Source organism: Embiotoca jacksoni, unplaced genomic scaffold (genome assembly GCF_022577435.1).
Source record: "Embiotoca jacksoni isolate LCO1_2020_lvr unplaced genomic scaffold, fEmbJac1.0.p SCAF_46, whole genome shotgun sequence".
In the NCBI taxonomy this organism is placed as follows: domain Eukaryota; kingdom Metazoa; phylum Chordata; class Actinopteri; family Embiotocidae; genus Embiotoca; species Embiotoca jacksoni.
Window position 1 is genome coordinate 2,237,474 of NW_027185399.1, and position 27,815 is coordinate 2,265,288.

Genomic DNA, 27,815 nt, shown 5'->3' on the forward strand with positions numbered 1-27,815 from the left:
ATTCGGCTGTATTAAAATATAGTATATGTCAACCTGTAAAATTCTACCTGTTGTAACAGATCGGATTGTGATCGCCCTGCAGTACCTAAAGAGACCAGCAGGTGTCCCTTTCCTGTCCTCTGTGACGTCACTGCTAACGGTCTCCACTCTGCTCAACTGTTTGGGGTTTCCCGGAGTACAATGCACGGGTTCTCAGGGCAAACACAAAAGTCAGCAGGAGCAATGTTTACTGTCACTACAGATGAGCACATAAAGAATATTTAAATATTTAAACAGTTCATTTGTACATTTTTTCATAAAGCCCTCTGTTGGAAAGCTTAATGTTTGGTTTATTGTAAATTAGGACTCATAACTGCCTTGTGGGAGGAGTAAATATTGTACAAAGAGGTCTCATGTTCTTGGATTTGTCTTGTACTTTAACATGTACTCAGCCTCCCATCGGTTTTGAAAAGCTCTGTTTTCAGAATCAACTTTTCTCTCCTCCATTGTGAGGGGCATCGTAATAACTTTTCAACAGGGTTGCAGCCAGTTGGAGCGCAACAGAAGCTGACTTGATTGACGTGGGAAAGTTCCCGGGTATCCGAGCGTCCGTAAAGGCAACTGAAGCACTGCATTATGGGATCTGTAGTTTGTGTATTATGAGCGCTTCATATCGCCGGGCCATAATAATAAATCTATATAAAATGATCTCGCGGGCCGGATATAATTGCACGCTGGGCCGGATGTGGCCCGCGGGCCTTGAGTTTGACATAGATGGTGTATACTGTCTGGGGGGGCAGCGGCCCCTAAATGGCATCAGCTGCTCATCAACGGTGACATGAGGCCCGGGGTTTTAAACAGGGGGAGGCGGTGCACCCACTTGTCCCACACTGTCCTGATGGCAGCCAGCTTGTGTCTCTGCCGTCGAGCCGGTCTGTCGTCTCGGTTATCAAAGTGGATAATCTGGAAATGATGTGGACGTTTTCCAGAGACATTATTGCACGGACAAGTTCTCTGCCAGTTTCTGCATCCCACAGGGACTCTGTGGATTCCTCTTTGGACCTGAAAACTCCAGCAAGCATAAGAACCCTGTAAATGGGTTTGGTCCATCTCCTTCCACCTCCCTCCAAAAACACCTTCCTTCTAAATTAGTGCAATCTAGAATAATGTTCTGGATGGAATCTGGGATGAAAAGCTCAAAAGAAGACCTGATGTCCTGCACATGAGTAACCGCCATCCGTGTTGGCCCTGGTTGAATCCTTATCACATGGGCAGCCATGCGGGGAGGCTCATTTCTTGAGCAAGAGGACCATTGAAGTTCAAAATGTTTGGACATCCATCTTTCTTCCCTTGCTGGCTGCTGACGAGCTGCTCCTGGGGCTCGTCTTCCTTTTGGAACGAGCTGATGCTCCATCTCATCCTCTTCTTCAAAGTCACTGTCAGACTGAATTTTCAGAAATGTGATCCTCACACTCTGAAACCTCTTCCTCCTCCTCATCGTCATCAAAAGCTTCTCTCTCTTCCAGAATCAATTGCAAGGTCCTCTGAGCAGAGAATCTTCTGGTCATCTTGATCAGTTGTGATGAGGAACCACACTGGTGAAGCTGTATTTATTGTGTCTCGCCCCCCAATTTGCAGCTGGGATAGAGTCTGAGCAAATAAAGATTGGTTCCCGCAAGACAAAGGTTAAAATGTTTGGGAACGTGAGAGCAGACAGGAGTCGGTGCTTGAATTGTTCAACTAAGTTGCAACTGTTGGACTCAGCTCATGCTGGTACAAAGCCAGTATGTGTGAGCCCCCCGTCCTGTGTGTTGTTTAATGAAGCAATAGGAGAAGATATTTAGGCTTCAGTATGTTTATTTAAAAGCAGCAGAGTAATCAGTGACCCAGTGTTTCATTACAGAGATAAAGAAATGTACAGGCAGGATGTTGTTCTTCTGTGATTGGTTGCTGGGTTGATTGTCTCCCTTGGATGGCTGCCACCAACTTCCTCCTCGTACCTGACTCCATACGTTTGGCAACGCCTTGGATGTAACCTGAAACTCAACAGTTATTTGACACACACACATCCTCACCTCTTGCCCTACCGCCATTTGCTCTGTCCTGTTTCTGCACGTACTGTTTGTCTTGTGTTCAATCATATAGAAGTTGCTACGACCTCCAGATGTTTCTCCAGATGTTTCTCGTTCTTCTTAAACTGTGGAGTCTTTGTTACATCCGGACGGTACAGGCCGACCTCGTCTCTCATCCTCAGTACTTTACCATCCTGTCGTGAGCTGCTCCATCTCTTTAATACAATCAGGTTTATTCACAGCAAAATATGCTTTGTAACATTTAAAACTGACAACTGATCCCGTGTATTATCCTCACACCTGAGAGCACACGTTCCTTGTGTTTCTCACGTTCAGTAGTTTTCCATCTCTGCAGTTTATGTGCCTGTACGGTGCAACGTAATATATGTGCTGCATGAAGCTTGGTTATAGTGATATTAAGTGAGCATACAATGTATGTATGTGTATGAACACAACCGGAACGGCAAGAGCAGAAACACAAAACTCACTAACAGGAGGAGGACAGAGTGAACGTACACAGGACCTACAATTTCCACACTTTTATTTTGTATTGATTTTATAAATGTACCAGAGTACATCAAAATAAAATGCAGATGAAGAGATCGAACACATGAATCTAATAAAACAGAGTTAAAGTCCATTAAGATCTTTGTGTGTGAGGAGGACCTTGAATTCCCTCCTGAAATACAGAATCAGCTCTGCAGCATCTGATTTATTGATGGTCCTACCGTTGATGTTTCCAAGGTGGAAAAATGAGTTGTTTTTTCTTACCTGGTTAATGTGGGCCTTGGAACCAACATTTGTGGATTTGTGATTCCTTTTGTTGTCGGTTTCAGTTGCTTCAGTGGAGCCGGGTGCGTTATGGTTGGAAAGCTTGGGACCTCTGGTGAGGACACTTATTGATGGCATCCAAAGCACTGAGACACCAATATCACGCTGCACCGTTTTCCTGCTGGAAGGATTGCTGCGTTGCATCCTGAAGGTCTTTGTTGGACCGGCAGTTTGAGGTATTTTAGAGTTTACTTCTGGTTTTTGTTTTAAAGCCTTTGAAAAAAATAAAATAAAAGTGATAGTTATGTGAAAGAAACGCTTATTTTACTGGTAATAATTTTCTCTTAGTCACAAATAGGCCAATGGCCTTCAACACCTTTGCGCATGCGTCTTATCTCAGCTGGTGTCCCTCATTATGCACGTCATCGCTGTTGGCAGCGGTGTCAACAAATGAAAGTGCAGTTATTGCCCCACAATTTGCATTGGAGAGTCAGATCACGTGGGTCAGATCCCATTGGAGAGTCAGATCCCATTGGAGAGTCAGATCACGTGGGTCAGATCCCATTGGAGAGTCAGATCACGTGGGTCAGATCCCATTGGAGAGTCAGATCCCATTGGAGAGTCAGATCACGTGGGTCAGATCCCATTGGAGAGTCAGATCCCATTGGAGAGTCAGATCACGTGGGTCAGATCCCATTGGAGAGTCAGATCACGTGGGTCAGATCCCATTGGAGAGTCAGATCACGTGGGTCAGATCCCATTGGAGAGTCAGGCTCCTCTTCCTTGTTGCGTTTGAATGAATCCTCCGGTCTGTCCGTGTTATTGAGTCCATAATCAGAGTTAAAGTTCCAGTTTTAGTGTTTCATACTATCGTGTTAAAGTCTTGGACTTTACTGGTTTGTACGAGTGGTCACTTTATTCTGTTTATTTAACCCGAAACCTCCGTTAACTGTAGTTAGTAGTAGCTTAGCCGTTAACCGTCTTCTCGTTGTTTGGTTATACAGATACACGGTGGAGGACTCATCCGGTCCTCGGAGTGATGAAGATGTCTCTGTGATGAAGATGTCTCCTGTGATGAAGACGTCTCCTGTGATGAAGATGTCTCCTGTGATGAAGATGTCTCTGTGATGAAGATGTCTCCTGTGATGAAGATGTCTCCTGTGATGAAGACGTCTCTGTGATGAAGATGTCTCCTGTGATGAAGATGTCTCCTGTGATGAAGATGTCTCTGTGATGAAGATGTCTCCTGTGATGAAGATGTCTCCTGTGATGAAGATGTCTCCTGTGATGAAGACGTCTCCTGTGATGAAGACGTCTCCTGTGATGAAGATGTCTCCTGTGATGAAGATGTCTCTGTGATGAAGACGTCTCCTGTGATGAAGATGTCTCTGTGATGAAGATGTCTCCTGTGATGAAGATGTCTCTGTGATGAAGACGTCTCCTGTGATGAAGATGTCTCCTGTGATGAAGACGTCTCTGTGATGAAGATGTCTCCTGTGATGAAGATGTCTCTGTGATGAAGATGTCTCCTGTGATGAAGACGTCTCTGTGATGAAGATGTCTCCTGTGATGAAGATGTCTCTGTGATGAAGACGTCTCCTGTGATGAAGACGTCTCCTGTGATGAAGATGTCTCTGTGATGAAGACGTCTCCTGTGATGAAGATGTCTCCTGTGATGAAGATGTCTCTGTGATGAAGATGTCTCCTGTGATGAAGATGTCTCTGTGATGAAGACGTCTCCTGTGATGAAGACGTCTCCTGTGATGAAGATGTCTCCTGTGATGAAGATGTCTCCTGCGGGTCTTCTTTCTCTGGTTCTCTGTCTGAATCTGTCTGCAGGAACATCTGGACACGGTAAGGAACTAATCCTCAGGAGGACACAGACGGCAGCTCGTTGGAGGACAGACATTAGAAAATAGCTCGCTGGCAAAACTTAAAGTTCATCAGCTCAGTGGTGGAAAGAAATTCAAGTACTTCACCTAAATACAACTTTAATGTACTTTTACCGAAAGTATTCAACACAGCTGAAGATGAAACCGGTGTTTTCCAACCCGACATCTTAAACATCAGTTTAGTCGGCTCCCATTCTGACGACTAGTTTATCAAAGGTTCGAGGAAAAGTCCAGAAACATGAAACTGGATGAACAAGATAATAGTTCCTCCTGCAGCAGGTACAACAGTAATATGCTGCTCACACACTGACTGGTCACTATTAATCATATATTGATGACGGATAATAAATCAGGGACCAAACCAGTACTTCTACTTCAATACTTGAACTCTTCTTTTCACTGATGGTACTTCTGTACTTTTTCTGAAGTAGAATTTCGCAGTACTTTTACTTGTACTGGAATATTTCTACATCGATGTCTTGGTGAGTAAACGGATCAAATAAAATCAGGAGAATAAAATCAGGAACATTTTGTCTCTGCGATGTGGAGGCTTTATTTCATGCATTCATTCCTCCCTGGTTAAACTTCTGGAGCTCCTATTAGTCAGGATTTCTCTCTGAAAAGACCCAGCTGATTCAAAATACTCACAGGAGGTGGCAATATATGTTTTCTCAGTTTTAGTTTCTCAGCACTGGTTTCATATAAAATGGAGAACAATATTTTATAATTCTGCTCCTAACCTATAAACCCTTAATAATCAGGCTGCATCCTCCTTTCTAGATCTCTTGGTACCAATCATTCCTGCAAAAGGAGACGCCATCAGTTATTATTCTGACATCTTTAAATCAGGGATTGTGTTGTCTTGTACAGATGTTTAACAGCTGTCACTTTATTTACTGGATTTAACCGGATTTAACGAGGAGGCTGGTTTCATGTGAAGCTTCTTTCTCTTTCTATTTCTATTTTAATAGACAGACAGATTTGACTTTATTAATCCCTCAGTGGGGAAATTGGGTCTTCACAGCAGCCAAGAAAACCAAAAAGTTCGCACAATATGAAAAATATTACAAATACATATAAGATATAAGAAATAAGATAGATAACAAATAATTATTTTAGAAAAGAAAATAAGAGCAATTAATAAATTCACCCACAGACTATATACACATGTAACACATGATATTCCCTGTGTTAAGTTTAGGACTGTCTTTAGGTCGCTCTGGGAGTGAATGAAACACGGAAAATGTTTGCAGTTTAAAACAAGGAACTGAACTGAAATTTATTATAATTATTAACACGCACAGAAAACTTTTCCCTTCGGAGTCGGTCTGGTTAAAGAGTCAAATAAATAAAGCTCCTCAAAAGCAGTGAGCAAAAATCCACCAAATGAGATTCTTCAGTGTTGCAGCTCATATGTCTTCTGAAGATTGATCTCCTGACGTGCACGAGAGCGCCTCTCTGGTGAACGGCAGTATTACAGGTTGGAGTTAACCCTTTAGTTGCTGTTAAAACTATCGTGGGTTACACACAAAAAACAAAACAAATAAAATGACTTATTCACTGCACTTATCTAACAGCTTTAGTTACTTTTCAGAAGAGGATATGAACCAATGGATGAAATAAGAAGCTTTAGAAACATACAGCACGTTGTTAAATATGAAACCATTAGTTTCCTGTCTGTCCTCTGATGTCTCAAACTGAAGTGCTGCTTTATGAAGGTATTTCTGTGTTTTTATTATACAAGAAAAAGAAAACCTTTTAAAAGCATATTTCTTGCACTACAATGTGTTGTCTCCACCTGCTGGTGGTAAGAAGGTACTACACACCAGCACCACCAGGCAGCAAACATCCTGCAAACAGGTTATTTTAAACAGGTGCTGCACTCATGATAATATGCTTCATGTTTCTGGTCCAGATGTCCTCGTTGTTGTCCCAGAGGGGAGTGAAGCCATCTTACCCTGTTCTCCCACCAACAAGGAGAACATTGTACGAAAGCTCTTCATCTGGAATAAAGATGGTCAGAAGGAGGTTTTCTTCTACAATACAGGAATCGACTCCACCAACAGACGTTCAGGTCAAGATGAGCAGTTCAGAGGACGAGTCTTTTATTTTCCAAACCAGCTGAAGAACAGCAACGCCTCCATCGTTATCCGACACACAACGACTGCAGACAGCGGAGACTACACCTGTTCTTTTCCACGTCTTCAGCCAGAAGGACAAATATTCACCGTGAAGCTCCTTGTTGGTGAGTACAATATCTTTGAAAGCATCTTAAAAAGTGGGAACAGCCGAGGTCAGATGAGGATGAACCGCTGCTGAACTCTGACTTTGAAGGTGTTTTCTGAATATGAACCAGTTGTAGCACACACAGTGCAGATGTAGAAATCAGTGACATCATCAATCAAGATTCTCCGTTGATTTCTCCTGATCTGACTGATAAAGTAGAATTCTGTGTAAAAGCAGATTGAACGTGTTCTCAGACTGAACATGAAGTCGGTGTGTTTCACTTCAACTCTGGTTTGTTCTGAGTCTCTGAGACTTCACGTCATTCATGTTTAGAGATGAGAGGAACAATGAATTCAGTTTGTGCTTCAGTTCTGATGTCAGTCTGATTTGATGTGTGCGCCACCTGCTGGTCACAGAGCTGCATTACAACAACACAAACACTGGAAACTGTTTAAAGAGCTCTCAAAGCACCAAACAAAACCTCCTACTACTGTTATAATATTATTAAAAAATACAACTTGTTGTTTGTTAATGACCGATGTTTGTTTACTTTATCAGATACTGCAGGTTTAAGCTCCGCCTCCTCTTCAACTATTTATTCTAGCAGCTGAAACCAACAAACCAGATGATGAGTGAGGAGCGACTGCTGATTGAAACATGATTCATTATTATGTTATTAGATGTTAACGGTGCAGGTGTTCCTAATAAAGTGGCCGCTGAGTGTTTTGTCTCTGACAGAATTCAGCTTCACAACACAAGAGGAGCTCCGACTGTTAAAGAGCCACGTTTCATATTTTACAACCTGTTTTTATACGACTTCAGTGTTTCATAGAAAAATATTGTCGACGCAACAAATTTCACATCGTTTCATTTCAAGGAGTTTTATTTCTTTATTATTATTTTTCCTTTTATTTGGTATCAGAAGAATGTGATGTTAGTTGAAGTGTTGTCTGAACGTGTTCAGTGTAAATGTGCTCATGTTGTGATGGAGTCAGAAACAGTGTTTGCTGCTGTGATCAGTGACTGAATTTAGACTTCAAACTGATTTAAAATGAGTCCGAATCAAACTGATGACATGTTTTATATTTAATTATGTTCTGATTTTATAGTCACCGATTTTTTTGTTCTGTGTTTACAGGTGCAGCTTCAAAACCCTCCATCACAATACTTGGTGAAACAGATGATGGAGTTCTGGTTCAGTGTTCAGTTCGAGGAGCTTCTCCAGAACCTAAAGTCCAGTTGAAGAACCGTTCTGGAAACACGGTTCCTGCTGCAGAACCACAGGTCACAGAAAGAGGAGGCAGCTACGACATCATCCTCCAAACTACTGTGAAGAAGACCGACTACTATCAATGTGTAGCTACACAGGAGGAGATCAACCACCAGATATCTGCTGAGACATACGTCATTGTTCCTGATCAACAAGGTGAGCTTCCTCCTCTTCCTGTTTTCATTCTTCATTGTTTGCGTGTCATTAATTTACAGAAATCAAACTAGAATGACGTCATCTGAGTAAATTCCAGCTCCATGGACTCGAGTATTTTCCTTTTCTGTAACTTTATATTTCTCCATCAGGACGTCTCAGTATATTATGCTGAACTCTGACTTTGATGCTCTGATCTCTACATCTGAAGTGTTTATCAGTCCTGACAACTTATTCCAGTGTTTCCAGACATATATTTTATTAAGTCTGTATTATTTATTAAGTCGAAAAAAAAAAGAAAAAAAAAGCTTAATCGGACTGGTACCTATTAGGCCATTGCACAGCCATAAATAAAACCCACCCAGTGGACTGATAAGACTCTTAAATAAAAGAGCTTCAATATCTGTAATTTTCTTTTTAATTTCAGGTATTGACTTGCTTCTTGTTATTGGGAACTCCCTCTCTTATGTAGAGGTGTTTTCTTATTTGTTACTGACCTTTTATGTTTTGTTACAGTCGGTGCATCGATCGGTTTCTGGTTTTCTGGAGTTGTAAGTCTTGCTGCAGTTCAAGCTCTATGTTTTGCTGCAGCGTCCATCAGACGACGCATCAAGAAACGTAAGTTTAAAGGATGAATTGTATATTTATTAATTATTTATTACCTTGAACTTTCACCTTTGACCACCAAACTCTGAGGTTCAGTCATCTGTTTAACAGATTCATGAGGTTTCAGAGGTGACTGACGTTTAAAGGATGATGCAAAATAAAGATGTTTATGGGAGCGTAATAAATTATGTTTGAGGGGAATATTTATATAATTTCATCTTCTTCTTCGCAGGTTCTCGTCGGTATGAAAATAAAAACAATGAACCGGCCCTGCCACTCAAACAACCGGGTACAGAGGATAGAAACAATATTGAAGCTGGAAGTAAGTGAACCAAAGATGTAAAATGAGGTCAAACTGCCAAATGTCCCGTCTCACGTCACCTCTTTCAGCAGCCAATCAGCTCGTAGAAAGATCTGTTACCAACGTGCCTTCAGAAAAACTAAAAGTTTAGAGGCAGCTTATGAAATGAGGTGCTGGTGTTTTTTTTAAAGTCATTTTCCTTTTTGGAGGTTTTATCATATTCAAAAACTCATGAAAGTGGATAAACATTTGTCTCCCGGTGAAAAATGTCTTATTCTAGTGGAGTCGCGAGGGGGCGGGGCCAAATGACTCGACAGCGCCCCCTAAAGAGATGCCCCGGCGGCCACATTTACCTAAATTCACCAAATCCGGTGGACACGTGTATCACACCCAGACGCACAAAAAAGTTACATTGCACCGTTACGTCACCTCGACAGGAAGTCCACCATTTTGAATTTAGTCGCCATTTTGGGCGATTCTGACACGTTGTACTTTGTTGAACTCCTCCGAGGGATTTTGTCCGACCGACTTGAATTTAGTTTCTATGGATAGAAAACATGTTTGGGATTAAAAGTGAACAAAATAATTTGTTTTCGTCGATGTGTGTGCCCGTAGCGTGGCGGCCATTTTGAGCGTCTCGCCATGAAAGTAGGAGTTGCTTTAAATCTTATGTACATGGACCGACCTTCTCCAAACATCACAGGTATGATAACAGCCCCGCCCTGAAGACCCCTGTGGAGTAATATTCGCTCATAGTCATAGCGCCCCCTGTTGGCCAACTGGAAATGACACTTTTCATACTTTCACATTCTACGTCGAGCTGGTTGATCACATGAACGTAAAGTCGGGTCACAATAACCTAAACATGTAGTTGATGATATATTGAGACATTCGTTCGACTTTGTCAATGGGCGTCGCCGCGACGATGCGGCAAAGTTTGATGTCTCGCCGTGACACAGGAAGTTGATGTTTAAGGACAAAGGATGCTTGAAACCTCACGAAACGTGTAGCATACATCCGGCGTGGTGAGACGATACATCTGATGTGTTTTGCGAGTGGGCGTGGCCAAACGGATCGCCAGCGTCCCCTGCTGGAGACAGGAAACGAGACGAAAATAGCAACTTTAAGCGGGGACACCGGTCCCTGGCGCGCTGCACCTCGTGGAGACGGTTTCGGGGAGGCGGTGCGCGGGAGTGCGAGGGCCCGTTATCACTGCTTGCAGTTTTAATATGTAATTATAATTGTGTTGGATTTCATTTGTTTTGAAAATGTTGTCTTTTATTTTTCATGTTGCTCTCTACATGTGATATTGTTAATGGCCGGTTCAGATGGTTGAGCAGGTTGCCAGCTCGGTCGTCATGTGTGTGAATGTGTGTGAATGTGTGTGAGAACTGAAAGTGTACTGAAGATGTTCAGATGAAGCACCGCTGATCATTTCATGAAAAACTTCACATATGAAAGCTGACAGATATTTTTAAAGTAGCGTCTGCTATTTATGTTTCCTTGTAGCATCTTTTTGAATGTTTTTTTGGGGATGTTATGACACTAATTACATTTCTTACATCATGTTTAGACAGTTGTTTTGGGAAGAAGGCCGCAGACTTAATATTTTGTGTTGTTTTTTTTTTAATTTTTCACAGACATGGTCTTTTATAAACATTATGTTCAATGAAGTATTTAAAGATTGTCGTATGAAAAGCACTTTTCCGAGGATGTGTCTTCCCTTTTGAAAGATGACCATTTTTTAGGAAAACCCTGTTTTTGTAAGAATAAATAGTTATTTTTCAGATTGTATCTTTCAAACTGTAAAATCGTGTTCAGACCAAAAGGAAAGTGAATTTTTTAGCTCGTGAGTTCAGCTGCTCGAGTTCAATTTTCACACTTGTGTGGACGCGACTTTACGTCCTTTTGAACCTTTTCATTTTCATTTATATGGAAGGACGTACATCAAATTATAGTGATTCCTACATCGCAGCAATAATTCACTTAGTGAACACACCTAAAGGGAACAAAGTAATTGATCTGCTGTTGTATAAAGAAACATCAAAACTATATTGCGTGAGATGTAAAAACATGCTGCATCTGAACTGTTGAATAAAAACTAAAAGCTCCTTTTATGTGACTTGTGGATGTTTGTCCAACAGAGACTAAACTGAACTGAAGTGAAGTTAACAGCATCCAAACTGCTTTTGGATGCTTGAAAAGTTTATTTCAAAACTCTCTGAAGATGCTCAGATAAACTAAATTTAGCATATTTTAGACACAAAGAATGTAATTTAAAAAGTAAATTAATATTAATGTGTAATTCAAAGTACTTTTAACGTTTAAATTTTGAGTGCAGTTTGACTTTTCAGGTCACACAATCTGTGTTGATGATTAAACATCAAAATACATTAACACAAGAACTTGAATGAAAAAAATAAATAACGTATAATTATATTAATGCGTAAATTAATAACATTTTATTCATGTATCTGGTGAAGAAGGAGCTTCTTTTACCCGACTTATATTTATTATATTTCCTTTAATCTCCAACAGTACCTCATATATTGATAGTTTATGAATCTCTGTGTTTGAGTCTGCAGTGTAATGTACCTTCAAACTGCTGAACTACCAAACATCCTTCCTCAAACTCCAGCATCACCTCCACCTTCAGCACTGTTTTCTTCTTGATGGAGGCGTAGAAGGAGGTGGAGACCCTCACAGACGCAGGAAGCTCGTCACTGACAAGAGCAGAGGTACCCAAATGCTTTCCTATGAAGGGCCAAACGAATCTGGATGGAGGGCTTCAGGTCAAAAATACATGTTGACGTTATGTGGAATTACAATCAAATATCAGAATAATTAGAATCAAACGAATTCATCTGGTTCCTCGTTATTTTATTGTTCAGCAGAAATGGTCAAAAACCTAAAGAATACATGTGCTTCAGTTTGGGAGAATAAGGGCGAGGTTATTAAATGTGGTGGAGGGCCAAAACAAAGACAGGGTGGGCCAAAGCGGGCCCGCGGGCCCCACGTTGGGCAGCTCGTCACCGGCAGAGGGCAGCAGTGCACCAAACCGTGTTGAAGTTTACACGTGAATGCAGCAGAGGACTCGGAGAGAAAGAGGTTTGAATTGATTTAGCAGAACGGATAACCGACGTTCAGAGGAAAGCTGCGGCTCGTCGCTGCTTCGTGCTATAAAAGGATCACCTGAAGGGAGACTCACCTGGATGAGAGCAAGGACGAGCACGGAGGGGAGTTCAGGAACCCGGATGGAAAGAGGAGGCAGGAAAAGGACTGCTTCATGTCCGACAGCTCTGAGTGTTGCCGTTACACCGCACGGCGTCATTTGAAAAACCAACAGACGGAACAAATCTACAGACTTGACGACAATAGAGACGATGTGATGGAGACATGTTTGGACGGCGATGCGTTCGCGGACTGTTGGACTGTAGGACGGAGTGCGACTGTATAGGTTGCCGTGGTAACGACGTAGGCGTCGAACACGTGCGACAGCTTCCGGAAGTGGACGCACAAACCCAGAGAACATGTTGTTGATCGTTTCACTTCATTCAATCTCATTCAATCAAGCGGTTTCAACCAGTCGCTGAGAATCTGCGGAGCTTCGACTGATAACAGTGAGTCTTTGATTCAGGAGGAATTAGTTGTCTGTTTAGTTTCTTCTATTGGTCCTTATTGATCAACTCTGGTCAACAACAACGTCATCATGTTTCGGAGGGTAATTCTCCTGTTGGTCTTCATCCGGCTGCTCGCTGTGACGGAATAAACGCTGGATATGAACACGGTAAGAACATTAATTAGATGTTCTCTAAAGAACAAGTTCTACAGGAAGTACATGGAAGGCCTGTTGGAGCTGCTAGCCGATTAGCATCGTTGGAGCTAATCAGCATTCAGCTGACGCTTTTATCAAGAAGTGCATTTCAACCATGAGGGTACAAACCCGGAACAACAACAATCAAGAAAGGACAAATGTCTCCAAGAAAGACAAACTTCCCAGTGCTATAAGTAAGGCCCATTTGAAGGTCCTAAAGTGATGCTTGTTTCTCCTGTTCAAGGTTAAAGTGTGAAGAGGTGTGTTTTTAGTTTCCGGTGGAAGATGTTCAGACTTCCTGCTGTCCTGATGTCATTGGGGAGCTCATTCCTCCATCACAACAAGCCGGTTGTCTTGGTTTGAAATGTCTTTGACTTGTTTAGAATATATGTCCATGTTTGAATCCTAGTTTTGCTAAAGGGTTCAATGTCTTCAAGCCTTTGGGGCTGTCTCTCAGACAGTTTCATATCACTGGGAGCAGGGGCGGATCATTCATGATGAGGGAGTCGCAGCCAAACTGCTGCACAGTCAAAACACTGGCAAAGAAAATGTCCTGTTTGAAATCAGACTGCTGCAGTTTGCTGCTGAAGAATGTTCATTTCTAGAAAGTACATGTTGAGCTGTTTTTGGGTCTTAAAAACCCCCAAAGATCCAACTGGATCGTCATTGACGTGAAGTATTGAATCAGTGGGCAGAATGGAGAAAAGATTGATCATCAAATAGTTGAATCTGGTCACATCTGAATGTTGTAGAGATATCGAGCAGGTTGGCAGCTCTGTGAATGTGTGAGAACTTAAAGTGAACTGAGGATGTTCAGGTTCATGAAAAACTATTCACATGTAAAAGTGAAAAACATGGTGTTCTTTAATAAACATGATGTTCAATGAAGTATTTCAAGATTGTCGTATGAAAAGCACTTTTCCCAAGAATGTGTCTTCCCTTTTGAAAGATGACCACTTTTTAGGAAAACCCTGTTTTTGTCCAAAAGATGAACAGTAATGATGAAAATCATGGTAAATAGATTTAAAATGACACCGTGAATGTTACAGTAGATATGGTCCTCCGTTCTTCAGGTCATCTGCAGAGTGTTCAAAGTGGAACTCTGTTATTCATTAAAAACTCTGATGAAAGAAGACATTTAATCTGGTAAGCTTTTTAAAACCTTCTATCAACCATTCATGAACCACTTGATGTTTTATGATGATGATGAGGAACGTTGCTCCTCTAATATCAGAAACTGAAGAGAAACAATCAGGAATTTACTCTTTCAAAATGTCTATTTATATTCAAATGTCTTTTCTTTCTTTCTCCAACTGTACATCAGTTTTGTTGTTGTAAATCATTGATCAATAAATCAGGTGTCCAACCAGAATTAGCAGCTCTCCCTTGTCTGCTTCCTCCAACCACTCATGTTGTCCTTAACATGTATATCTGTCCAAACTCAGAGACGTTGCTGCCAACAAGCCGTCAGTTGTAAAACATGGACGTCACAGAAGATCTTCACAATCACCACCATTTGTAGAAGGAGACCCAGGAGGAGTGTTACTGACTACGTTTCTGTCATGAATGTAAAATATGCTCATAATCTCCCTTCTGCTCCTCAGTTATGATGAATAGTGGACAGAAAATCATTTGGAGAACATGATGATGTTACAGTCAAGTTGTTTTCAATATAAAATGTCTTCATTTTGTCCTGTTGGATATTTGGTGGGAAATGTCGTCATAGTTACCATAAAATACCAAGTGTCGTGGCCACTGATGTGTTTTGTGAGGTCACGGCGACCTTTGACCTCCAAATCCCGATCAGGTCGTCCTTCGCTCCAAATGAACGTTTGAGGCAGATTTTGGTGAATTTCCTCGGCGTTCCTGAGATCCCGTTCACAAGCAGGTCACTGGGAGGTGACAGGGACCTTGACCTTTAACCTCAATGTTTTTGAAAAGTTAGAAGAAGTATAACTGTTAGTTTTAAATGTCTAACCTCAGCTGAGATCCCCACATCTAACTGCACTTCATAATTCATCCCAACGCTCACTCCCAGGAAGTTACCCTTTTGGGCTGCAAGCATCGACTGTATAGAAAAAGGCTGCAAGTCATATTTTCCCTCCAGACCGCCGAGCTGGCAGTGAAAATGCATTTTCTAACGTGATCTGTTGTTTCATTTCCTGATTGCTTTGTTAACATGGAAAGGTTCTGTTGAATGTCTGTGTTTCAGGATTTTAGGTCCCTATGAGTACTTCCCTTAAGAGAATGAAAATAAAATGCCAAGTAAGCAGATGTGTTATTGATGCAAGTCAAGAAATGATGTGGACTCACTTCACTAACTCAACAGAGAGGTTTGACTTCCTGTTGGATCAGGTTATTCAGGTCCTTTAATGACTGATTGTTTTTAGGTTTCACTGTGTCCAGATTGGGACATTATAAACACGTTTTTCTGAATTGTCAAATTAATTATATGCAACGAAAGAAAAGAAATGTCTTTAATCTTTCGACCGTATTTATCCCAGAAGTCCCGGAGAAAGAAACCAAGCCAAACACCCGTAATTCCTCCAAATCACTGCTTTGTGCCAGATACAGATCCACCAGCAGAGATCTGTTCATCTCTTCTCTGTGAGGAAGGGAGGCTTTTCACTGAGAGGAAAACTAAACATCTTCCGTCGCTTCTAACTTTCTCTCTAAGAGATCATTGTTCATGTAAATACAGCCGAAATCACCTCACAGCTGTCGTCTTTCAAATATGTGAGTGGTGTTTTTGTCAGACAACGTTGCGGGTATAAAAGTCGTAGTTTTAACTGAGCAGAGCAGCAGCCCGGAAATAGCTGGGAAGTGACGGCTGGTTAACGTGTAATCGTAATGAGCCGCGTTTTAGCCGCTATTTCATGTTCATCCTGTTGTCTGACAACAAAAACAGAACAATATGTAAATGAGAACAGCTTTAGTGGGAATTCGGCTGTATTAAAATATAGTATATGTCAACCTGTAAAATTCTACCTGTTGTAACAGATCGGGTTGTGATCGCCCTGCAGTACCTAAAGATACCAGCAGGTGTCCCTTTCCTGTCCTCTGTGACGTCACTGCTAACAGTCTCCACTCTGCTCAACTGTTTGGGGTTTCCCAGAGTACAATGCACGGGTCGTGCAGCTGGTCGTGGCGCTGTTGTTCTGCAGGATCTCAGGAGGAAGCGGATCCACTCCAGAGGAGTGGCCTCCTGCACCTCCTTTAGAGAACCGTCGGGTCTCTTCCACAGACATGGAGCTCGTTCTGCTCATCTCTCTCTTCCTGCTGACTGCAAACACGTTTGGAGACGGAACCGGTGAGAGAAAGATTTCTGTCGTCTCATCATCATCTGCAGTTTTGCTTGTGTTTAATTGTTCAAAGTGATCAGCTGTTAGATTAACGAGGAGACAACAGCAGCGCGTGCGACTGTCCCATCAGCCTCCAACTGCATTTTAACATAAAGGTAACGCAGATTAAGGTGACGTCATCCAGTGAAATCATCCTCCTGGTTATTTACAGTCCTATAATACTCATTAATTGGATGTGTTGCATCATTTGGAGGTGTTTTTAAGTTTCGACGTGGGCCGGAAGTGCACTGCTTCCTCTTGACGCACATTTATTTCCGAGAATCTACATTTCATTTCCGATTAAATATCGAATTTGTGCTCCCGTTAAATGAAACCTTTAAATCAGCTGGTGATGTATAAACTAAAGAATATCGTAAATTATATTTCTCATAAAGAATGACATGATGTCCGCAGTGGTGGAAAGTATTTTTACTCGAGTACAAATTTGTGGCATTTGTACTTTAATTGAGTATTTTCCTTTTTATGCAACTCTGTTCTTTTTCTCCACTAAATCTCAGAGGTAAATCTTCTGTTTTCTTTACTTGCCTATATTTGTCTGACAGCTTTAAGATTACAGTTTTTCATCCTCTTTCCTGACCTGTAAAAAACATGTAACTATGAATTTATTGATTTTAAATTATAATTTTTCTGATAAACTGAAGGATTAAATGTTTCTTTATTAGTTGGAAATATTCAGTTACATTTTAGGCAAAATAAACATTTTTAAAACCTCTTGAAATCACCACAAAAAAAAGTGTATTTCTGAGCTTTTTAAATCAGTTTAAAATCAGCACAATCTTAAATAATACATCAATAAAATGCACATGAATGCAGCGGTAATATTAAACATCATATAAAACAGTAAAACACTGACAGGGAGTGTTAACTGCACAATTCACAGTGTGTACATTTACTTTTCATACTTCTAGCAGCTGCAGACTTTTACTGAAGTCAAGTTTTGAATGCAGAGCCCCCCCCCCCCCCACACACACACATACAAAAGAAATGTCAAACAAATTGAATTAAAATGAACTAATCCCCAGTATTTCCATGTAACCTGAGCTGCAGTAACACATCCTGGTTTTTGTTATCATTTGCAGAAGCAGAGAACGACAGTTTCAGCTCGTTTCCTCTTCGTCTGCCTCCCACACTCAAATCGCTTTTTATTTTATTTTCTGATGAACCAGAAATACCTGTTTGTGTGGTGACACTTATCTGGATGAAGAGTGAGATTATGTGATAAATGTGAAGAGCTGTCAGCTGTCTAAAAAGATTCCTTCATTTGGCCTCTTTACTGCTGCTGAGCTGGAATGTCACACCTGCATTCATTGTGTTTTTCTGACCACAAGGAGACCACAGCAGTTATCTCAGTGTTGTTAGCTGAAGTCACTCCTTCTTATTAGTTTTCTGGAGGTCCATCTGAAAATAATCCCTCATTCATTAGAAAAACCAACGATGACATCACTGAACATTTCTGAATTAAATCCTCTTTCATAAAGGTTATAATGTTCAGTTTTTCTTTATTCAAACCGTTTTAGAGACGTGTTGGTTCGACTGTATTTCATTAGACTGAAAGGTGTTCGGAGGAAGAGGAGGAGGAAGAGGAGGAGGAAGAAGAGGAGGAGGCTAAAGACACATTTTTATTCACTGGTCTTTTTGTATCTTTCCATATTTACTTTCATATTTTGATTTAACATATTTTCATGTTGTTTTGTGCAGCACACAATGATACGCTGGTGTTTCAGAGGAGATGTGAGTCGTGTTCCCCGACAGATCGAACACACTGACTGATGCATGTTTTTGGTTTTTCAGGGTCAGATGTCACCAGGTTGATCGTGAAAGAGGGCGATGATGCCACTTTAATGTGTTCCTTCCCTGAGAGCATCATCGACAAGATGTTTGACTGGAAGAAGCAAGAGGATAAGAAGAAGGAGGTGTTCTTCTATAATAAGGGAGACCATTACAATAACGGCCGTTCAGGTCAAGATGAGCAGTTCAAAGGTCGAGTCTTTCATTTTGAAGACCAGCTGGTGTCCGGTAACGCCTCCATAGTTATCACAAAGACACAGCCGGGGGACAGTGGAAATTACACCTGTGATTTTCCACGTGATTCGCCATCAACACGAGCCAACGTCGAGCTGATCATCCGTGAGTTCCTCCATGAAACCGTTCTGAGACGCCTGCTTATTTACAGACGCGGCTGGTTCAAGAGTCCCAGATGGACTCAAGTCAGAATAAAAACACCGAGCGTGGACGAGGTCTTCAGATGGAGAAGTGTTTCATCTAATCTCAGATTAAATTCGAGGCTCCGCTCTCCATCTGTTGATGTGGAAGTGTTTTCAGTTTCACAGTAAAAAGTGAGGCCTCATGTTAGTGGATGTGCCGCGATAATGAGCCTTTCTTATAGTTTGTTTCCTGGCAGAGGCTGAAGTCTTGTTTATGTCGGTGTGAACCGTCGCGGAGCCGCAGAGGCTTTCATGGCTCGTGTGCTCTCTCCTCGGCAGTAGGGAGGACATGCAGAGAAAGACGGAGACGAGATGACGTGACCGCTGCAGAGCTGCACAACGCTGAGGAAGACTCACTGTGTTTAAACTGATGAGCATGTGACCACTGTGTCTGTCCATGAGGCCGTCTGAGGGCTCTCAAAACCTGCAGCTCAGCTTATCTTAGCCTGGTTTAACTTAGTTTAGCTTGATTTAGCACCAAGACTGTGAACGCTGGAGAAAAAGATAAACAGGCTCTGACCAAAGATAACAGCTCCTCTAAAACTCACTATTTAACAGGTTATATCTCATTATTTGAATCCACAGGAACAGAAAGTGATCATGTGACCGTTTTTACAGGAGGATGCGTGTTGGATTATTTCCTGGTTGCAACACGTCAGCTGCTGCTCCTGGTTAAGAAAAAACAAACCTGTAAAACCTCAAATTATTTATTTTACACTTTAGTTTGAGTCCCAATGAAACAAATGAAATTTGAAGTGTTATTCAGTGAGCTTTAGAGTTACTTCTGAGTGGGTTCATCACCTTTAGATCAGTGAGCTGGAGGTTATAGTGACTATTTATCACAAATCTAAATCGAACTAAAAAATGAGAAGACCACTGATGCATCATGGGAATGAAGGACGATAAAAGAAATCCACTCTGCAAACAAAGTTTTTCTTTTTTGTTGAACAGAGTTTATATTTCGTGACTTCTGCTGCCTCATTGGTTAAAAGCGTCGACCTCCCCAGGTGCATGCTGGTCCTTCACCTGCCTGCCTACCTGTATAATGTGAGCCATCAGATTGATGTTGATCCACCCGGACGTGTTTTCCAACTCTGATTTCAACCCATCCAGGACGGATAGAAACCAGCCTCGTCTGTAAATGCGCCAGGACGTTTATAAAATCTAAAACTGTGGTTTCCTCTCGCAGTTTTAGATCATAAATAATATTTGTAATAAATATTACCGAGTTTTCTTTTTTCTCAGTTTTACCTGACTGCCAAGTTGATGTCACTGAAACATGTCTAACATGTGTTTTATTTCCCCTTTTAGAGAAAATCTTAAAAGACAGAACATCGGAGAAAATCCCAGGTGAGTCCTGAATTTGAGTATCAGATATCTGATATCTCTGATCACCACATCTCTACCTGGATGTGACGTCACTCATCCCTGATAAGTGACGACATTTTTACGTCAACATCTCTTCGAGTTGTTGCACTTTGAATAATGTAAAAAGTTCACCATCATTATTACAAAGGAAGTAATCTAACCTGTAATTAAGGTACATTAGTGACTTCTGGTTGATTCCATAAACTTTATTTAAACCACCTGTGACGATATTAATGCAGTAATATTGAAGAAGCTGCAAACATCTATTTAATTCATTCTGTATTTTCCTGTATATAATTGAACTTTTAGTGATCAATGTGATCTGGCTGCTAAAACAGCAACTTCCTCTTTACATTCATAAAATACTGCATTATATAAACATATTTAAATGAGTCAGAAATACAGTTTAAAATGTTATTCAAACATTAAGTTCTGTCAAACAATGCTGGGAGGTGAAATTAAGCTCCACAGTACTGTGCTTTTCTTTTCTTTTAACACTTTGTAAAACACTGAATATGGAAAATGATTTTAATCTGTTGTTTATTCTGTGTTCTCAGGTGCATCTCCAAAACCATCTGTCACAAACATGAATCAAAATAACGACTGGGCTCTGCTGGAGTGTGAAGTTGAAGGAGCTTCTCCAGAACCGGTAGTCGAGTGGAGGGACGGAGCTGGAAACATCCTTCCTGCTGAAGAACCAAAGGTCACAAAAAACCAAGAGAAAGAAAACAGCTTCAACGTTATTCTCCAGATTTATGTGACCAAGTCCGACAACTACACCTGTGTTTCTACACAGAAGAAGATCTACCATCAGATTTCTAAAAAGATCTATGTGCAGTTGCATCGTAAGTAATTTTTTTAATCTTTAAATAATTGAGATTATTTATGTGTTTATGTGTAAATCAGAAACACAGTCTGAAAGATATGTGAGGTCATCTGAGGTCATTGAGGTCATCTGAGGTCATTGAGGTCATTGAGGTCATCTGAGGTCATCTGAGGTCACTGAGGTCATCTGAGGTCATCTGAGGTGTGTGACTCACTAAACTCTGATAAAACACTCCAGCAGGTGAATTGACAGGAACTGAGCCCAGAATGAAGTGAGTTCAGTCTGAATCCAGCTCCTTCATAATTATCTGTGATATGAAACATGAGTGTTTCCAGCTGTGATCAGTCCCAGCAGCTGTATGAGCTGCACACGATCCACAGTCCCTCTCCGATCGTTACCTTCCTGCTGCTTGCTCGTGAGTCTGAGGACACAAACTGAGCTGGTTGAGACGTGACGTCCGACGTGTCCTCAGGGTTTCACTATTTACTGGAAAGAGTCCTTAAATAACTGATTGGGAGCATTTGTCCTCCTTCCACTGCTCCACTTCACATCATCTCAGATTTATTCACATTTAAACACAACAGAGGTCGAACAAAGTTCAGCACATCATCAGAGTTAAAACAGCCGGATAGACTTTAAAAGTTCAAAGAAATAAGCAGTAAAAAATAAACAATAAACAATATAAAGCCAAACAAAACACAAGAATGTAGGAGGAATAAAAAATGAATTAAATGGAGGTTTAATTTACACAGAAAAGATTTACAATCATCAGTTTGATCCTGAGAACAGAAACGTTCTTTGTTGGATTCACAGACTGAAAGTGAAAGTTTTGAAATATGTCTCAGAGCGGAGACGTAATTTAACACCATGAGAGTTTCACTATTTACTGAAAACTGGAGCCTAAAATCTCTTTGTTTTCTCCACCTGACGTCTGCAGAGTAAAATTCTGATATTTAAAATCAGTTTTCTGAGATTTAACCAACAATTATGAAGAAAGTTGTATTTTTTTATGAACCTGATCATATAAATTAGATAAATAATCTGTTTTTTTAATTTAAATCAGAAGCCCAGTGATTTCTTTCCTTTTATTTGGTATCAGAAGAATGTGATGTTAGTTGAAGTGTTGTCTGAACGTGTTCAGTGTAAATGTGCTCATGTTGTGATGGAGTCAGAAACAGTGTTTGCTGCTGTGATCAGTGACTGAATTTAGACTTCAAACTGATTTAAAATGAGTCCGAATCAAACTGATGACGTGTTTTATATTTAATTATGTTCTGATTTTATAGTCACAGATTTTCCTCTGATTGTCCTCCATTTTTAATATGATGTAATCAACTTAAACAAGCTGAGAACAGATGAACAACAATTATTACAAACACAACTGGAGGTTCTAGTAAACACTGAAATCAGACACACAAACACACACAATCTACACACAAACACACACTCACTACACACAAACACACACACTCTACATTCAATCTACACACAAACACACACACTCACTACACACAATCTACACACAAACACACACTCACTACACACAATCTACACACAAACACACACTCACTACACACAATCTACACACACACTCACTACACACAATCTACACACACACTCACTACACACAATCTACACACAAACACACTACACACAATCTACACACAAACACACACTCACTACACACAATCTACACACAAACACACACACTCACTACACACAATCTACACACAAACACACACTCACTACACACAATCTACACACAAACACACACACTCACTACACACAATCTACACACAAACACACACACTCACTACACACAATCTACACACAAACACACACACTCACTACACACAATCTACACACAAACACACACACTCACTACACACAATCTACACACAAACACACACACTCACTACACACAATCTACACACAAACACACACTCACTACACACAATCTACACACAAACACACACACTCACTACACACAATCTACACACAAACACACACTCATTACACACAATCTACACACAAACACACACTCATTACACACAATCTACACACAAACACACACTCACTACACACAAACACACACTCACTACACACAATCTACACACAAGATGTTGGTTAACTATCTGATCTGGAGGAGACTCATGAAAACACATTTAGGAACTAAATCATCACAATCACATGTTTTTAAGATACAAGTGAAATTAATAAATAAATTATTGATCCGTGTTGAACCACAAATATTCAGAGGTTCACTGAAGTTCTTATTTTCTGTAAATTAATCGATGAGATGGAGACGAAGCGGTTTAATAACTGCAGCAGCAAACACATGAATCACATCAGAAACAATGAGGACACTTTAGTTTTTGTTCTGGATTATAAATTAAAGTGAAGATCAAAAGATGCTTCAAAGTTTCATGGAGTCTCAAAGAAACAGGAAAGATTTCCTGGAAGCGACTGAACGTGTTGCAGCAGAGAACCAGCAGGGGGCAGAATCTGTCTGCAGCCGACCACAAACATCAAACATTTACAACAATAAAACGCTGCTTTTACTTTGAAATTCTCCGAGAACAAAGAAGAAGAAGAAGAAACGTCCTGAAGATGTGATCTGAGAAACGAATGAGATTCAGCTGCAGTCTGAACAGAGACTGAAACACATGAGGGGAGAGAAGAGGAAGGAAACACAGCACAGGAGGAAGATGTTCCAGCATCACCATCATCATCATCACCATCATCATCATCATCATCATCATCATCACCATCATCATCATTATCATCATCATCATCATCACCATCATCATTATCATCATCATCATCATCATCATCATCACCACCATCATCATCATCATCACCATCATCATCATCATCACCATCATCACCATCATCATCACCATCATCATCACCATCACCACCATCATCATCATCATCACCATCATCACCATCATCACAGAAACCAGAACTGAGCTGTGGAACCGAGCTGGAAGGAAACTGGACGTTAGATCCACGTTAACGTCTCTGAAGATGATCACATTTATCTCAGTGGGAGATTTTAGATTTCAGGAGCAGGAACACATGTTGTTGTTCATCAAGACGTTTTATTCTGAGTCCAACTTGAACTTTGTCTGATCTTTGTTTCAGATTCTTCCACTGGATGGATTGTCGCTCTTTCAGTTGTCAGCATTATTTTGGTCGCTGTTGTTGTTGCTTTTCTTCTTCTTCTCCAAAAGGGTTTCATCAAACTAAAACGTAATCAAGGTAAGTTTGAACATTTGATGAGAATCTGTCACATGAACTTCTTTGTGTCTCCTGTTCAGATATCAGTTTGTGTTTCTGTCCTCCAACATGAATCTTTGTGTTTGTATTTAAAGGATGAAGTCAGTCTGGATCTTCTGCTCTATAATCCAGTTTTCCTTCCTGCAGGTTCTCCGTCAGCGCCGAGCGTCTCCCTCAGTTCCTCACAGCTTCCTGATGTCGAGCTGAAACAAACTCTCAATGCGTGAAGTCTGCTGCTGAAGTCTGTCAGCTGTTCTCAGTCCGTTCTGGGAGAACCAGTCGGAGGACGTTCTGGACGCTCCTCCTTTAGATCAACACTGGTTTTTATTGTATTACAAGTTTACTCATGTTTTATGTTGTAATATGCAAATGAGGCCTCATCTGATTAAATATGATTTATTTATTTTAGACATTTCCAGAACTGAAATCTGAACGTTGGATGAAGCAGGTTTAAAATCTCTTGTTTCATTTTGTTTACGTTTTAGAGTCAAAACTTTTTCACATAGAGGAGTTTTGATTTCTCTTTTTTTTTCACTGCATGAATCAGAAAATACTTCCAATAGCCTGAAAAAAAACTATTCTCTGGCTGGTTTTAGGAAAAAAAAGTTTTATAACTTAGGTTATAAATGATGTTTGAATAAACCTCTCAGTAAAAAAGCTTTAGAATATAGTTGGAAGTAAAACTAAATTCTGCTGAAGAGGAAATTTCTGTTTCACAGTTTGAAGGGAAAACTCCTGTTTTAGTAAAAGATAACGTGTTTTCTTCAGCAGCACTTACACGCTCCAGATTTCCAGTTTTATTCCCTTTTCATCAGGTTTTTACAATCATAGCCTGATTTATAGAACATTATATTCCAATATTTAGTGGATTCAGGAGAAAATATACAAATGCAAATATACAAAGTGTAAAATAAACACTTAAATGTGTGTTTTGGACATTATATAAGGAAGTTGTAAGAAGTGAGGCCGGTGCAGAAGTGCCTTAAACTGCAGTACCACTGATGGTCACTAGGGGCTGGCTGTGGAAGATATTAAACTTTATCATCTGGAGTCACATTAAAATGAACCAAAACTGAAAAGATCTGATGAGTACGCTCATGGTTGAAATGCACTTATTGTAAGTTGCTTTGGATAAAAGCGTCAGCTAAATGAAATGTAATGTAATGTAATGAATAATCAGGAAAACAAAGCAGGAAAATACGATAAGTAACAAGAAAAATTCAATAAAAGTGACTCACGGTAGAAGTTTTTAACTGAGTCACGGACATTTACAGAAACACAAGACTCCACTGAACTGTTGTAAATCAATATGAATGATTAAAACTAAAGTCAATATAATGTTCCTTAAATGTTTTGTTTTGAAAGCTTTGTGTTACATTATTTGTTTTGTTTTGCATCTTTTTTTAAATTATTTTATGTTTTTACTTGCTGAGTTATTGTTGCTGTTGGAGCTGAACTCTGTTTAAAAGTGCACTTAATGAGTGTTGTTTCATTTCAGGCCGTTCTGAATCATTACTGTTCAAAAGTTTGAATAAAACATGAAAAATGTAAAACTATATGACATCATTCAGTCTCTGCGTCCTCCCGTCCAACTGAACAGCCTTTTTATTTGTTGTTTAACTGTCCTGCAGGTAAATTATAATAAATAAGACAGCAGCAGTATTTAGTAAATGTTTTTCAGAGAGTTCACACTGCTTCTTGTTCATTGAAGGTCATAAAACTTTAAATATTCATGATTTAAAGTCTAAAAATCATGAATATTTCCTGTGACGTTGCAGCTTCCTCATCATTCTTGATGTCGTGGCGCCCTCTAGTGTCTGAAACCTGCATTTCTTCTGCGTTGAGCCACTTTCAGTGAAACCTGTAATGAAGCAGTTCACTTTCCACACAGCAGGTTGTTAACCCTCATTTATTCTGGCTGGTTTCACTCCGAGGAGAGTTCACAGGATTAAAGAGGGAGAGATGATCGGACCTCCAGCAGAGGACGACACACGTCTGACGCTTTCTCCGCTTTGGTCACAGATTTAAACAAAGATATCAAGTTTTCTGCCTGAATCAGATTTAAAACAAAGAGTTCAGCGCAATTTCAAAGATTTAAGAAAAAAAGAAAACATGATGTGGGAATTTTAACAATTCATTTCTTCCTGCAGAATTTAGTAAAAACTAAACATTTTGTTGTTGAAATAACTTGATATTGAGCAGTTATTGTCTCCAGAGAATGGAGAGTGTTTCATCAGTGGTATTCTGGAATATATTTGTGAAGACTATATAATCTTTGAATTATTAGCAACATCATTTATTTGTTCATTTAGTTTTTTAGTGCAGAATTTGTTTGCAAAACGTGCAAAACTGGTCTGGTCATTATTAAAGAATACAGATGCCTTTTGGTGAAAATCAGCAACAAGGAGGATCCTCAGAAAGAAGAAGTGATCTGTACGTGACATTTAAGGACCGGGCTCACAGATGTTAGCTCCTTTAAAGGGTTATCAGAGGTGTATTACTCCAAATTACATGTTTTTTATTATTTTATTCACATCCTTTAATGGAAGATTGTTTTTCGGTTTTACTGTGTCCAGATTGGGACATTATAAACATTGAACACTGAACTGTCTAAACTTGATTTGTGTAGCTCCTTTCATAGAAGGAATGCATCTTCAAAGGCTTTACAGCAAGATAATGACGTCAGAAGAGATTCTAGGAACATGAAAACATGTGAACACGTCATTGAACGTGCGACAGCTTCCGGAAGTGGACGCACAAACCCAGAGAACATGTTGTTGATCGTTTCACTTCATTCAATCTCATTCAATCAAGCGGTTTCAACCAGTCGCTGAGAATCTGCGGAGCTTCGACTGATAACAGTGAGTCTTTGATTCAGGAGGAATTAGTTGTCTGTTTAGTTTCTTCTATTGGTCCTTATTGATCAACTCTGGTCAACAACAACGTCATCATGTTTCGGAGGGTAATTCTCCTGTTGGTCTTCATCCGGCTGCTCGCTGTGACGGAATAAACGCTGGATATGAACACGGTAAGAACATTAATTAGATGTTCTCTAAAGAACAAGTTCTACAGGAAGTACATGGAAGGCCTGTTGGAGCTGCTAGCCGATTAGCATCGTTGGAGCTAATCAGCATTCAGCTGACGCTTTTATCAAGAAGTGCATTTCAACCATGAGGGTACAAACCCGGAACAACAACAATCAAGAAAGGACAAATGTCTCCAAGAAAGACAAACTTCCCAGTGCTATAAGTAAGGCCCATTTGAAGGTCCTAAAGTGATGCTTGTTTCTCCTGTTCAAGGTTAAAGTGTGAAGAGGTGTGTTTTTAGTTTCCGGTGGAAGATGTTCAGACTTCCTGCTGTCCTGATGTCATTGGGGAGCTCATTCCTCCATCACAACAAGCCGGTTGTCTTGGTTTGAAATGTCTTTGACTTGTTTAGAATATATGTCCATGTTTGAATCCTAGTTTTGCTAAAGGGTTCAATGTCTTCAAGCCTTTGGGGCTGTCTCTCAGACAGTTTCATATCACTGGGAGCAGGGGCGGATCATTCATGATGAGGGAGTCGCAGCCAAACTGCTGCACAGTCAAAACACTGGCAAAGAAAATGTCCTGTTTGAAATCAGACTGCTGCAGTTTGCTGCTGAAGAATGTTCATTTCTAGAAAGTACATGTTGAGCTGTTTTTGGGTCT

At 40.3% G+C, this 27,815-nt stretch overlaps 2 protein-coding genes across 4 annotated transcripts; both read left to right on the forward strand.

Annotated features, from left to right (window-relative positions):
- The first annotated feature begins 4,475 nt into the window (after positions 1–4,475).
- Positions 4,476–11,382, forward strand: LOC138210445 (butyrophilin-like protein 10). The gene is made up of 5 exons (XM_069169609.1): positions 4,476–4,676; positions 6,630–6,959; positions 8,079–8,366; positions 8,880–8,981; positions 9,202–11,382. The coding sequence occupies exons 1-5, from the start codon at positions 4,550–4,552 to the stop codon at positions 9,297–9,299; spliced, it is 945 nt and encodes a 314-aa protein (XP_069025710.1). The 5' UTR covers positions 4,476–4,549; the 3' UTR covers positions 9,300–11,382.
- Positions 11,383–16,226: 4,844 nt separating this feature from the next.
- On the forward strand, positions 16,227–25,801 carry LOC138210447 (butyrophilin subfamily 1 member A1-like). Of its 3 annotated transcripts, none has more exons than XM_069169613.1 (6): positions 16,227–16,394; positions 18,238–18,573; positions 19,962–20,000; positions 20,576–20,863; positions 23,992–24,108; positions 24,274–25,801. In XM_069169613.1, the coding sequence occupies exons 1-6, from the start codon at positions 16,331–16,333 to the stop codon at positions 24,351–24,353; spliced, it is 924 nt and encodes a 307-aa protein (XP_069025714.1). In that variant the 5' UTR covers positions 16,227–16,330; the 3' UTR covers positions 24,354–25,801. The 3 variants fall into 3 exon arrangements, with proteins under 3 accessions (XP_069025714.1, XP_069025715.1, XP_069025716.1); XM_069169615.1 differs by lacking the exon at positions 16,227–16,394 and adding an exon at positions 16,404–16,541; XM_069169614.1 differs by lacking the exon at positions 19,962–20,000.
- The last annotated feature ends 2,014 nt before the right edge of the window (positions 25,802–27,815 follow it).